The sequence below is a fragment of the Etheostoma cragini genome, chromosome 7 (assembly GCF_013103735.1).
Source record: "Etheostoma cragini isolate CJK2018 chromosome 7, CSU_Ecrag_1.0, whole genome shotgun sequence".
NCBI lineage: Eukaryota > Metazoa > Chordata > Actinopteri > Perciformes > Percidae > Etheostoma > Etheostoma cragini.
In genome coordinates this window covers 1,200,614-1,214,562 of record NC_048413.1, presented here as the reverse complement: position 1 = coordinate 1,214,562, position 13,949 = coordinate 1,200,614, and the positions used below count along the sequence as shown (strand labels likewise).

At 39.4% G+C, this 13,949-nt stretch overlaps 1 protein-coding gene across 2 annotated transcripts; it reads right to left on the bottom strand.

Moving 5' to 3' along the window:
- pip4k2ca (phosphatidylinositol-5-phosphate 4-kinase, type II, gamma a) lies at positions 1 to 13,949 on the bottom strand. Of its 2 annotated transcripts, XR_004657148.1 has the most exons (11): positions 13,481 to 13,949; positions 11,361 to 11,458; positions 10,982 to 11,078; positions 10,673 to 10,822; positions 5,732 to 5,878; positions 5,236 to 5,274; positions 5,030 to 5,143; positions 3,087 to 3,351; positions 2,248 to 2,351; positions 1,490 to 2,098; positions 1 to 1,450 (listed from the first exon to the last, which is right to left on the bottom strand). XR_004657148.1 is itself a non-coding variant. In XM_034875669.1 (10 exons), the coding sequence occupies exons 1-10, from the start codon at positions 13,637 to 13,639 to the stop codon at positions 2,018 to 2,020; spliced, it is 1,254 nt and encodes a 417-aa protein (XP_034731560.1). In that variant the 5' UTR covers positions 13,640 to 13,949; the 3' UTR covers positions 6 to 2,017. The 2 variants fall into 2 exon arrangements, 1 of the variants encoding a protein (XP_034731560.1); XM_034875669.1 differs by having other exon boundaries at positions 6 to 2,098.

The following is a 13,949-nucleotide window of genomic DNA, read 5'->3' as shown; positions in this document are numbered from 1 at the left end:
TTTTCAGAAATTCTTTGTAAAATATATTTTGGTCCAAAAGCTGATTTGCAAAAATACATGTGTGATCATTGCGTAGATGAGGCATCATACAGAGTGAACTGTATCTACGCTGCCTTGCCAGGGTCTAGGAATGCTGTGTTAAGGCTAACTGCAGAAGCTTCTGAAATCTAGTGTTATTGTCAACAATGCTTTACACAGTACACTGGTTATCACTGAATGCCATTACAACACACAGACAATAGTTCTTCGTTTTAGTGCTATATTTGTCTAAATCTCACCCTGTCACAATGATTCACATGTGCACATTTGCCATTTTAATTCACAAAACACTACACCACGTTAAAAAAAGGAGTCTGTCCAGAATAATGATGTATGGGCTCACTATCGAGAAGCGTCTTGAAATGACAAGTCGACACATGAAGGTATTTCATTAAAAAGGCAGAACCGATCCTAAATGCTGGCCCAGTTCTGTGGTGAAAGGAAGCTAAGAGATGCAGAGCTGCCCAACATGATCACAGACTCCGTTGTTTGAAGTGCTCTCTATTCAACACATTTACAATTTGATTGATAAGGTTGTTTGAGATTTAAGTGTTTCATTTAAGTGGTCTGTCGGAACAGAGTTAATTTCATTATATGCAACGTGCAGAAACCTGCTAGGATAAAGTTTGGATCCCACACATTTGGCACTAAACATTCAAGTGGCCTGCTTCAGATAAATAATATGTCTCGAGTATAGACAGCCATTATGCTTTTAACACCCCTTTCCATTAAACATTGTTCTTGGACTAAAGGAATAGTTTCATGTTTTGAGAACTAGGTTCCTTTGCTTTTTTGTTTTTTTACCGAGTTAAATCAAAGGAGCATCCCCAATACAAGGCTACAGCGAGCAGCCGGTTAGCTTAGCTTAGCATTAAGGACACACCAAATGCGTTTTTCACAGAATGCAACAGTGTTTGTTTTTTTACAAGAAAACTCATCAGGGCACCGTGAAGCTATAGATCCAGGAAACACTGGAAACAGCTAGCCTGGCTCAAAGATAACATCTAAAGCTCGCTAATTAACGTGTTATATTATTTAATCCATACAAAAACCAAGATGCAAAAACAACAAGTTGTGCACAAAACTCCTCACAAGCTATTATAACAAATTGTTGTCTTTAGAGGCGCTGGCAGGAGGATTTGTTCTACTTTTGAACAGAGCCAGGCTAGCCTTTCCCCCCGGTTTCAAGTCTTTTTGCTAAACTAAGCTAAGCTAGCGTTCGCCTGGTCCTCCTATAGTGTCACATTAAAAGGTGCCTGGGGTTTCTTGTGTTTACATTCAGTGAAAAACACATTGGGTGTATCCTTGACGTCTATCACGTGTTGAATACATTTCCTTTCATATAAACCATCTGCAAAGCTGAGTTTTTAACTATTTTCAGTCCAGCATGGTTTACACCCACGTTCACTTGCTAGCTTTCCTCTTCTTCACTGCTGGCACTTTGCTGCACATGTTGGCGTGTTGCGGCCACCTGTGGATTACCATTGGCAGGACTGAGCAGATGCGTCCTCGTGCAAGAGACAAACCTAACAGGAACCAAGGTCAAAAACTCCACACGGAACCTTTAACAGACGCATGAGAATGGAATCAATCTTCTCATCTAACTACTGTCATTATGCAAATAAGCGCACTTCCCCAAAATGTCAAACTCTTCCTTTAAAGAAGCCTGGGGTACCTAACTAATATTTGATCTTGCATGGGTGTGGTCTAACACTGATCAACAGCAGTTTGTTTCAATGTACCCTGATGCTCCAGAGTTATTGTGGTAAAGAGTCTACTATAGAAGAAATGCATCTTAAATCTTAAAAATAAATATATGCATCAGAAGTAGTACATTATGTTGCTACAAGGTAAGTAGTCTCGCCTCAGATCACCATATTAAATCACGATCTGTGTGTATACTATTTTTTGGTCAAAGATAAAAACACAAGTTTAGCTCTCAGCTGGATCGACTTGTGGCGGCGTTCACAGCCGCGTGTTATGCAAAGATGTTGGAGATGAAGTCGCGAAATCGTTTGGCGTACTGCTCGGGGTGGACTGTGGAGATTTCAGCACCAGCCTGCGACAAAACAGAGAGGAGACGGAGACAAAGAGCAAGGTCACCAACATCACCTGTATACACCATCAGGCGTTTGGCCTCCGTGCAGGTGCAACGGAGCGACAGCAGCCCTCCACCTCTTCACCGCCGCCCTCTCTCGTGCTACTCACCCCGTGTTTGACCGTTTTTGCTGCATGAGCGGCTTTCTTCTTGGTGTCGTACTGAGTGAGTACGTCAATCAGGCCCATGAAATAGACTTCCTTATGGGGGGCTCCTGGGATAAAAGGCATAGGACTGTCAGGGTTGTCAGGGTTACTATAGAATTTTCATTTTCCAGACAACATAAGTTTCCATCCACACATTTTTATCCAAATTAAGTGCTATTAAATGGAAAAATTCCTTATGGAAACAGAACATGGCACATAAGCAATATTGGTCATGTGTTGGTAGACAGCGCGATCCATTTTGTCTAGAAAAACTTTTTTGTTGCGTGAGTGTGAATGGAAACACCTTAAAATGACTATTTTTTTCAACACTTTTGACTCTTTTTTTCAATGTTCAACTTTTATGTTTTCAACACTATTCATTTAAGTTTTACAGTTATTTTTGGAATTTGTAGTCAATAAACCTCATTTATAAAGAGATTTGACCACATGTTTGAGTTAGAAAAGCAGAAATTAGGAATTATTTGGACTAAAATTAAAGGAATGGATGTTGATGGATCATCACAGACTGGAATATGTCAACTTTAACACAATACTATTTCAAAAACACTTCAATTAGTTTTTCAACTGCTAGAAATTTAAATAAGACGCCCAAAAATGGATAAAAGTAGAGATTTTAAATTTGTGGGAGAAATAAAGCAATGGTTTTGGACTGGTACACGGTATCAGGAGGAATTCTGAGTTTAGGTAACTGATCAGTGCATCCATTCCTAGATTTTTTTTTTTTTCACAGTTTAGTTTCAGCCTCGAATTGTCTTATTTTGTTGCCTGAAACATGTTTTTACCTGAGCAGCTCGCGACTGCGTACACGTCCACATAGGGGTCGAATTCGCCGGGCCCCAGAGGTTTGCAGCAGGACATGTATCCAGCGATTCCCTCTGGAGAGGTGCCGTAGGAGCCCACCGTGGCACCCGGTGCCAGGCCGTTCTCCGCGTCGGCTTCTTCCTCGTTGGAAACCTCCTCACCCTCCTCCTCATCCCGCTCAGCTCGACCCACATCGTGGATACCGAGCAGCAAACTGTAGTCCATGATCTTCAGTCTCACCAGAAACTGGGGGGGGGGGGGGGGGAATGGGACAGGGACAAGCTTTTATTTGCAACAAGGTTAACAGTAGGGCTGCAACTAAGGATTATATTGGTAGTCGACTAATCTATTGATTTTTTCGATTAGTCGTTGATTATTTTGGCCCTGTTGATCTTTCTTCGGGCGGGGCTCCTGTACATGTTTCACCTCACCTGCTCAAGTCTGTACACCTGTGAACGTCACCTAGTTGTCCTGTCTCTGCTTTAACATAACTTCAGTTCCCATAGCAAATGAAAATTATGACCCATGAAACATGAATATCAAACTTGAGCTTAATAACTTAATCAAATGCATTTGTGACATTAATACTGGTGGTTCCAATCAAAATAAATTAAATGAATTAAATAATACACTAAAGTGCAGATGTAGCACTCTAGAATCTTTGGTCCTGCGCCAGAACAAGACGTTGGAAATAAACATCATTACAAACGTCATTTCTATGACAACTTGTAAAACAACGTAGCTAATATTGAAGAAACGTAACCAAGTATTATTATTATTATTGTCAATTATAACATAATTGCCTCAGCCCTCACTGCTGTGTGTTTTGTTTAAACTGAAATAGCAATGTTGATGTGATTAGACTTCCATGGAAAGCAGGTATCTAGCGTCTCTAACAGCCAGTGTGGGGAATATTGAGTGACGCGGGAGCCAGAGACAGAAGTGCTCACGACACTCACACAAGCACCATTTGTTTTTACGAGGTAAGATTTACATATTTACCGGCCTATATGGATTCTTTTTTCTCAAAGAAGAGGTCTCCTGTAATCTAACGGTACAGCAGCGTGTGGCGATGGTCGATGACGTTTTTGTGACGACACAGAATATTACGGCACTGCAGAGCTCTATCAACACAGCTCCCCCGAGCGGAGTGCAGGAAAGCTGGGTTAGACCGTAAACAAAGAGAGGGCGGCTAACATTAGGCTAACTCCTTATCGGGTATCATTTTCCTCACAAATATACCGTCTTTATTTGCAGCCCTAGTTGACAGAGCTTTGATTTACAGTAAGACAGAGATTTTGAAGGTAAAATAGTACTGATAAATTAACTAGATTCAAAACTATCCCCAGAAAGGTAATTGACAATAATCATTTGGTCATTTTCTGAAGCACAAATAACCAAACTTCTCCGCTTCCAACTCTTTAAATGTGAGGCTTTGATGTGTGTGTGTTTTCTTTTTTTTTCTATGATTTTCTTCTTGATTCGTCAACTTATCATTGGTTCTTGGAAATGTCAGCAAACAGCAAAAACGCCCCTCACAAGCTCCCTGGGCCCGTGGCGGTGGTGTCTTCAAATGCCTTGTTTAGACACACCCAAAAGATATTCAGATTATTATGATATCCTCTGCTGGAGCAATCCTGACGTTTTTGGGGTTTTGGATGTGCGATTAAGTTTTCCTTTATCTGATTCTGAAATACCTTTCAGAAGCTTGAACCGGTTTGGCTTAAAAAAAAGATAACACAATTATACAAATATATTCTGATAAGTCGTTTAATTAAGTGAGTGATTTATGTTTATATAGTTATATTAAGTTATTATGTTATTTAGCTCTTTCGCTCATCCACCCTGCTGCCAAAATCGCAAATGGGCTGATGCTGCCGCTGTGTGGTAGAGGTGTGCAACAACACTGAGGTGTTCCATGTACCTCCACGTCTCTGTTGAGTTTCTCCATGAACTTCTCCTTCTGCTCATCCGTCACGTACACCTTCTGCAGGTTGTTCCTGAAGTCCATGTCCTTGTAGGTGGGAAGCTCTTTCCCCTAAATAATAATGAAAACACATACGGGATGAGGAGGAAACAGCTGGCCACATTATGATTTAAAATGGAGAGTAGGCGAGGTGTGTCTTTTACCCTTTCTTTGTCACTTGCTTCACGAGCCACCAGAGAGCCCTGCAAGAATAACTTCTTTTAAATATTGAGACTGATACAGAAACAAAGGAGTTTTAGTTCTGCAGCAGAAAAACAGAACTGCAAAGTACACCTACTCATTTGTGCAGACAGCAATGAACCACTGAAACTGTCTTTGGCTCTTTCCCTGCATCTTTGCACAATAATGCCATTCTCTGGCACTTTGATTTCTCTTTCATCACTAAAGAAATTGCACTTTAGATATTTGTATTGTTGGTTATGGATTTCCTATTGTTCTAGTGTTTTATTATGCATTGTATATTGTATTGTGCGTACTGATCAGATTTAAAAAGATGTGTTTCTTTTAAGGAGACGTCTAAGACCGTCTATATGTTCTGATATTAGGGCCATGGGAGAGAAAAGTAATTTCTATACTTCCTCTTTGAACCAGAGATGAGAAGTGTTATGGGAGATTAAAAGGATTCAAGTTCCGTCTCACCTTCAGGTCATACTTCCTGTGTACAATCAGTCTGTGGCTAAACATGTTCCTCATGACGATCAGGTAGGTCTCCTCGCTGTCCACGCCTACCCGGTACATCCCCAGGAACTGGGGCAGCAGGGTGCTGCCGTGACACTTCACTATGTGCTGCAGAGAGGAAACAACAGGCAATTTGCATGGCGGGTGCGGAGAGTGGAATATTGTTGTCATGGGCAAATGACTACATTTACATTCACAAAATATTTCGGGTTTGCCCTTATTCCCAAAAAGAAAATATTAATCCTAAGCTTTTACATGCAGCCCTGCATCTTCCAAGTAAATCATTTTTATTTTTTTTTAAGTAATTACAAAAAATGGGATTTTCCTAAAGTTTTCCGGCAACGGCGGGCTCCATTTCTCATTCCTTCAACCACTTTCTTGAAAAGGAACATGCGTATCCAAAAAACTGTTTGACATTCACGTCTTTCTCAATAGTTAGATGCAGGCTCTCCTTTCAACCAGAAATGTGGGCTTTTCTTTTGAGTATGCATCTCTCTCATACCAGCCCTGCAAACTGCAATTCAATTCAATTTTGTTCATAGTATCAAGTAATAACAAGAGTTATCTCAAGACACTTTACAGATAGAGTAGGTCTAGAACACACTATAAGGACCCAACAATTCTATGAATTCCCACCACTGTTTCTCACTGGTTGGTTTGTGTACAACACACGGAGATAACTGTAAAGAAGAAATAGGCCGTGTTGTGTAAACTGCAATAACAACCCTAAATGAGTTGCACATTTGCTATATTAATGGTGCTTTGTCCATTAATATTAATAGTCAATGGTCCAAACTTTGGCGTGCCCGAGGCCTCGGTTTTCCTCAAACTGTTGAAATCCTCTTCCTCTATATAATTTATGTCTAAGTTTCTGTCGTAATGTGTTGAGCGCCACCCCAAGGAGCAGTGAAGAAGGCTGGGAGCAAGGAAATCTATATAGAGTGCCTAATTTTATCAATTCAAATATTGATATTTGGTGCTAGCATATTGTTTATCTTAACGCACGAAAACGAACATATTGCATATCAATTCCCACCTCTATTTCATAATTAATTAACTTCATGGCACTATTGGATGTACAGGAAATCATTGACGTGACTTTGTTTGAGGTGAGGCTGTTTATTTTACCAGCAAATATATATAAGATTTTTATTTAATTGACAGGAGGAGGTACTGAAAATAACTTTTAATTACATGGAAAAACACCAACACAACAACTCAAATAATACTATAAATGCATTGTGGCATGGGTGTAACAACCCTATATCTTTCATTTGACAAAGACCTAAGATGCTAAGTTTCCATCTATAATCTCTATATGTGAGCATTACTAATGTTCAGTGTGTAGTAAATAAATGGCTAAATTGAACTTCAGATGCTGTCATACAATTATCAAGTGCAAAAACACTACAGCCAATGTTTGTTTGAGAAGCTGGTCTCAAGACCAAATCCCTAAACCCTCAAAAATCATCCAAATAATGTCTCAAATCCAAAAGTACGAAGCATGAAAAAGACAGCAAAGCCATCATGCCTGGCCAAAACGATTAAGTACAGAATCTCAATATTCAGAATCTCATAAAAACAGTTATCTAAACTATTCATAACTTCACTTACTACAAAGCAGTCGTTTAGCATGCAACATGTACCCCGGCGACTGAACTGACACAATGAACGGCAACTTGTAAATCATTAAGATTCACAGAAGCTGTGCAGTGCCAACGCAGAAACTGTGATGATAATGAATTCATTCAGGAACCAAGTAAACTCAAAATGACTCTGAAACAGAGCTGCCATTTTTCCTTATCTTCCTCCCAGCTCTGTGTAGGCTGTAGAACCACATGCTACACATTCCAACAAGACCTCAAAGCAGCTGAACGTTTAATCAGTGGTATGTTGAGCCTGAAGTGAGACCTAGCTCGGTACATATCCACACTACTTGTCCAAACAAGCATGAACACAAATACCAGGCTAGGCAACAAATGTGAAACAAAACCTCATAGGAACAAACAATTCTTATCTCTCCTATGAATGTACTCTGCTATTTACATGGAGATAGTGTTGATAAAAACATTTGAATATCTTCTGAAGAAAAAAAAAAACAATCATAACTTTTGATCCCGACACTCCGCGGAAGGCCTGTATAATATTGGAAAAACATTTGATATTGCGATATTTTTTTCCTGCGATACATATTGCAATATGAAAAAAGAAAAATCTGTTTTTAAGAGATAACATTAATAGCTCTATTCGGAAATAAAAAAATCATTCTCGACTACCGCGGTGATCTTGTGAGGAAGTGCATCTACACAGAAGATAAAAATGAAACAGGATCTTTCCTTATGTGACCCAACCTTTTTGAACTTTAATGCTTTACAGACACCAAAGCAAAGAAGCTGTGACTAACCTTACTCTTTTAAAGTGATTTTGGAGAGGGAAATTATGTAATAATACGCTAGTTGACTAGCATGACACCCTTGTATCTAATAATCAATCCAGGCTAACGTGAATGACAGTGACTGCATGTTGCTTCCTCTAAATGTCAGGTTGTGGTCGACTAGCGGGGCCAGCTCGTTAGTTTGATAAATTGATCAGACCTGCATGTCCTGCGCACCAGCAACAAACTGTGTCCAAGAACAATTAAATGAGTGGAAACGTTAGACTTCTGTAGTAGATTAGTGGTTTTATTCCAGTGTTGCGTGTCGCGTCGCGGCTCCAAACTGTAACGTTAGTTGGGACGGACGGAACCCTTGTTTCTTTAGGCTAACTATATTAGCTTTAGCCTGGCTGGTAGCAGCATTCTGCTTGTTTCTTTAAGCTAACGCTATTAGCTTTAGCCTGGCACTTCACATAAAAATAATCCCCTCGGACTAACGTCACATACACAAGCTCCCCACATGGCCACGTGTCTTAACCACTGTGTTGTATTTTCATTAAAATTGAAAATTAACAATTTTGTTGACTTTTTTTCCAATGTTTTTAATTTTTTTCTTACATTTTTGTCCCTTTTACAACACTTTTGACTATTTTTTTGAAATGTTTGTCACTTTTTGACTTTTTCAGGTCTACGTAACACTAACTTATTAACTTTAGTTTTACAATTATTTTTGGGATTTATGGTCAACATATAAGGGAATTATACCTAATGTTTGAGTTAGAAAAGCACAAAATTATCTAAACTAAAATTTAAGGAATGGATGTTGAAGGATAATCACAGAGTGGAACATGTCAACTTTTACTCAATACTATTTCAAAACCACTTCAATTTTATTTTCCAAATGCTATAAAATTGAACAAGACACCCCAAAATCACCCATCAAATTCACCCCAAAGAGCGTTGTGTGGAATCATTCCTGTTATTTTGAGTAATTAAAAAGAACATAGATACAAGAAAACAGGTCAATTTGACCCGAGGACAACATGAGGGTTAAAAGGGAAGGGTTGGCCGGTAATTATCATGTAAAACAACGGTGAAAGTTTACGTTTCGATCAAGCAGGAAAAAAGTTTCAGCGTCAACATCGCAACGTCCTGCGATGTGACCACCGCGCATGTGCACATCGCAACGCCGATGCTAAAACACAATATCATTCAACCCCACTCCGCAGTGTTGTAACCTTCTTGATGTGGTTTTATTTTGTCTGTATTCTCATTCAGTTTCCCCACAGGGAGGTCAGCAGTCAGGTTCCTTTTGAGAGAGGTATCTAAAAGCCTTGCTCCGGGACACGTCAGCAGGACAGATGTTTGCCTCAGGTTGAATTTGTAACCCTCTTCCTACTTACTGCACCACTCTGCAATCTAACAATAGTCCAATTTGGGTTGACTTCCCCAACCTATGAGGCAAAACAATAAAACATTGCCTAGGAAGTGTCTATTTTATTTTAGTTCTTCCAAGATCCAAAAAAAGATTGAAGAATGTATTCTGTAAGTAGGACACACAGCACCATAGATTTGAAGCTTTATACACAGTTCTCTAAAGCAGACAAGAGATGAATGGTCCTGGCTCTGCGAGTAGAGTTTAACGATTCTTAAATCTGATTATTTGAGGGTCGGGGTGAAAACAGATCACATGCCTAATTTACAAAAAAAAAAAAAAAAAAAAGAACTTTTACACAATAAATTTTCACAACTGGTTTGGAACCTGTAAATTTATTTCATACAATTTAATTTGGTTGATTTTATTGAATAATATGACAGGGTTTCCACTAAAGACAGTTAGCCGCAGCGGCCCGCCACTTTTAAGTTATTACCACCGTTGCTTCAGAATTTTATTAAATGTCATGAAGTTGGAATTACACGACTCTGCAGAGCTGTCTACTCCAGTGAACTCACGCAAACGGTTGAGGCTTGGTCCACACACGCACGCACGCACCGTCCTGCTGCCCTAAATACTCACTAGAGCAACAAATGTGGACTAATCCGCTGCTGACAGTCCCCAACAAATGAGCTATTTACTCCTGTTTGATTAGTGTTTGCCAATAACTATAACATCCAACACTTTTTTTAAAGACATTTTGCCTTTTTCACAATGTAACGAGGGCTAAGTGATAGGGCAAAACAATATCAAGGGAAGGGCAACTTTTTCCATTTGCAAAACGCATAAATTTTTTTAAGCCTTTTTGGGTGAGTCTGGACAGGTATCATGGTTATGAATATTTAAAAATGATATAGGTTGCCACATATCCCAAATGCCCTAAACCTCAGCTGGTTTATACCGGCCAGGCCCTAAATCGAACTATACATGTTAAAGATTTAGAGTATGTCTCTAAGTGCCACAGACAGGGTAGTCTTTAGTATGGAGAGATACACTAACACAGTGTTGGGTTTTGGTCTATTCATGAGATTTGTTTATAGAAAGAAAAGTACAGAATATCGGCAGACTTCTCCGTTAACCACCCAGTCCTTACCTGGTGATACTCAGACAGGATGCTGTGCATGTCTGCAACATCCTCGCTGGAGATTTGCTTGATGACCAGCGTTCGGTCATAGGAGTTGAGGAGAAGACCCTCCCCCTGGTCATCTACACTCCTCAACGGGGGGCTGCGAGTCAATGAAACCTGGGAAACACAAAGCACACAGGTAAGTTTAGAGAACTTTTTGATTTAAAACAGCATTACTTGAAAAGTAATGAACTCTTCTATACACCTCTTTTGTATTTACAATCGCGCGCCAACAGAGTGACATCACAAGCATTTTGAATGCAGTGCATCACAAACCTGATAGTCCAGATCCTCAATACCAAACCGTTCCCTTAGATTTCGGAAGACCTGAGGACAGTATTCTTTGAACTTAAAATGTCCTGGAAGATTTTCTCTGCAAAAAAGAGAAGGCGTGGGGATGTGAGACAGAGGTGGCCTAACAAAAAAACAGATCTTTCACATACTCTTTGCCAAACTACAACATCTGTCAATCTCGAACATCCAACATAGACCTCAGGGCCCGTTAAGACTTAATGGGAGTTTGAGAAGCTTAATAAGTACGGGCCCAGGACCTTATCGTTTGACACAAGACAAGGGGTCTGGTTCCAATTATTTTAAGTCTAATTTATCTCCATTTCAACCAATCCTGCTTTACTTTGCACTCTCCGTTTCTTACTTGTTGAAGAGGTGGTTGTTGACTTTGATCTTAGTGTTGGCTTTAAAGTCATCGGGCAGCAGCATGACAGGAACAGGTACCTGGTTGAGATCATTGATCTGAAATAAAGAACATAACTGCTAAAAGACAATCATCATGTAAGAGCCAATATTTAGTGTCTAAAATAGGGCTGCAACAAACATGTATTTACATCATCAACTAATCTGCAGACTGCCATAGAGCCAAAAACAATTACTTTGACCAACCATTTTGAAAATCTATTAACTATTTTAATAATCAATCATTTATTCATCAATTCTTGTTTCAGATTTTCTCTCTTTTCTCAGTTAATATTACTGTAAATTAAATATTGTAGGGATTTAAACTGTAGATGGGACAATTCGAGCAATAGGATGTCACATTTGGCTTTGGGAACTTGTGACAGGGATTTCACTGTTTTACAGATTTAAACGGTTCAAGAATTAATCGTTAAAATAATCTTCAGTTGCAGCCCCAATCTGCCGATTAATTCCTCGATTGTTTGGTCTCGGACATCGTAAAACAATGAAAAATGTCCATCACAACTTCCTAGTGCCCACAGTGATGTTGCCAAACCAATTGTCTGGTTTAATCTAAAGATATATTTCATTTACTATGTCAGAAAGAAATGCAAATTGTCTCAAAACAGAGACTACAAAAATAATGCCATTCACACCAAACCCTAGTACTCAGATAATTTACTTAAGTAAAAGTACATCACAGTGTGGAAAAACTGTTAAAAATCCTGCATTAAAAATCTAAATAAAAGTACATTAGCGTGAAAATATACTGTACCAAATGTAGAAGTACTCATTATTCATGACGCTGCAGTTCACATGTAGACCATGCACCGTTCCTCCACCACTAGGACCATGGTAGTTTTAAATTACAAATCAAACACTTTATTTCAATGGCTAAAATTCAGGTTTCTTGTTTTCTTAAATTGTTATGTGTTGACAAAGGACATTTAATGATGACCTGATGAAACTGTCTTATAGTATGTCAGCAAGCAATGCATCATGAAGGCTGCGTTGTAGATGTTGATGAAAGCCTTTCACCCTTGCACAGTTAACCATATGCAGTGCACCCGTCCACATGATGCACATTGCACGCAGAATTTGGGTAATATGAATATAAGATGATTGCAGAAGTGACCCTGATCTATGTTTTTGTTTATTCCTCCTAAGCAAATGGCAGAGCAGATTCCAAAAACAAATCCGGCGAGGCAAGGTTTACATTTTTATGAAGTAAATCGATGAAGCAAAAGCAGTATTGGCTCCGAACATCAGCAGCTGGTATTGGTCATAGGCTAAGGCTGATGGGAAAAAAATCTTATCGGCAATGGCAGTTTAAAAAAAAAGGCCATATCGGTCATCCCTAAAATATTTATTAATTATTGTGTTTTTAAAGGTGGAGCAAATGTCAACTTGTATCCTGTTGGGTAACCTCATCCTAATAAAATATTGTAATTTATTAGTTTTTTATTACTATTTTGATTATATAAAGTAACTGGTAGCCTCATCTTAATAAAATATTGTAATTGATTAGTTTTGTATTACCAATCTGATTATATAAAGTAACTGATAAGTAATTTTGTACATGTAGTGAACACTACAGTACTGGCTTCCAAAACGTAGTAAAGTAGAAATACCCAAGTACCTGGGTAAATGTAGTTATTCCACCACTGAACTTGTTATTCTGCATTCTTGCTCTTTTCAGATTCAATGCAATGCTACGATATTAGTACTCCTGTATTTGTTCTACCATGGCTCCTACTGTATTTTGATAGCTGGTACCAAAGTCTATTATATTTTAATAGCATTTAAATAGCTCCTAACAACAATTTTGACCCCATAACCATTTATATTGATAGCTGTGTAGGGAGAAACCGGTTTCCAGGTGCATAGGTATGTATGTAGATCCGGAAAACACCACCTGTCGATATTTATTCAAAGCTTTTGGTTTTTGAGGCTCCTCGTGTCACATTCTAGAACCTGACGGATAACAGATTTCTGTACAACACTAAGAGCTGGCTCACTTGCTAACTGCTAACTAAAGCTACATTTGAGATACATTAGCGTCCTTAGCTTCCAGTGACTCACCGAGTGATTGACGCCCCACATGAAGACGCTCATGACGGGGTCGCTGGCTCGAAACACTTTCACCTTCTGCTGCACGAAATGTTTCTTTTTCGTTTTAGTCTTCGGAGCCAGTACCACCATCGGACTGGAAGCGGCCCCGGAGTTACCGAGGGCAGCCATGACCACAAACGGGCTCTCCTCGTCCCTTGGTGCAGGCGTTGACACTTCTTCCTGACTGAACTAGCTAGCTAACTAGCTAACGTCCCACTCTCTGCTCCTCCCCGGGTCTCGCACACACCGACACGGTAACGACAACCAAAGGTCACCACTCGAGCTCCGGTTCTGTTACACTGATGCTATTTTCTAACGCACAATTTAACGTATAAACCTGATTGATAAATCATTACTTAAATTCAGTAATGCGTGACTACATATTCTCAACATTGACAGTACACCACCGCCCCCTCGAGCCCACCCATATTATTATCAA

Excerpts from the sequence above, each read along its gene's own strand:
- pip4k2ca (XM_034875669.1), bottom strand. The coding sequence starts at position 13,639 with ATGGCTGCCCTCGGTAACTCCGGGGCCGCTTCCAGTCCGATGGTGGTA. Across the intron at positions 5,144-5,235 it reads AAGCAAGTGACAAAGAAAGG|GGGAAAGAGCTTCCCACCTA; the intron begins GTAAAAGACACA and ends ATTATTATTTAG. Across the intron at positions 3,352-5,029 it reads AACTCAACAGAGACGTGGAG|TTTCTGGTGAGACTGAAGAT; the intron begins GTACATGGAACA and ends CCCCCCCCCCAG.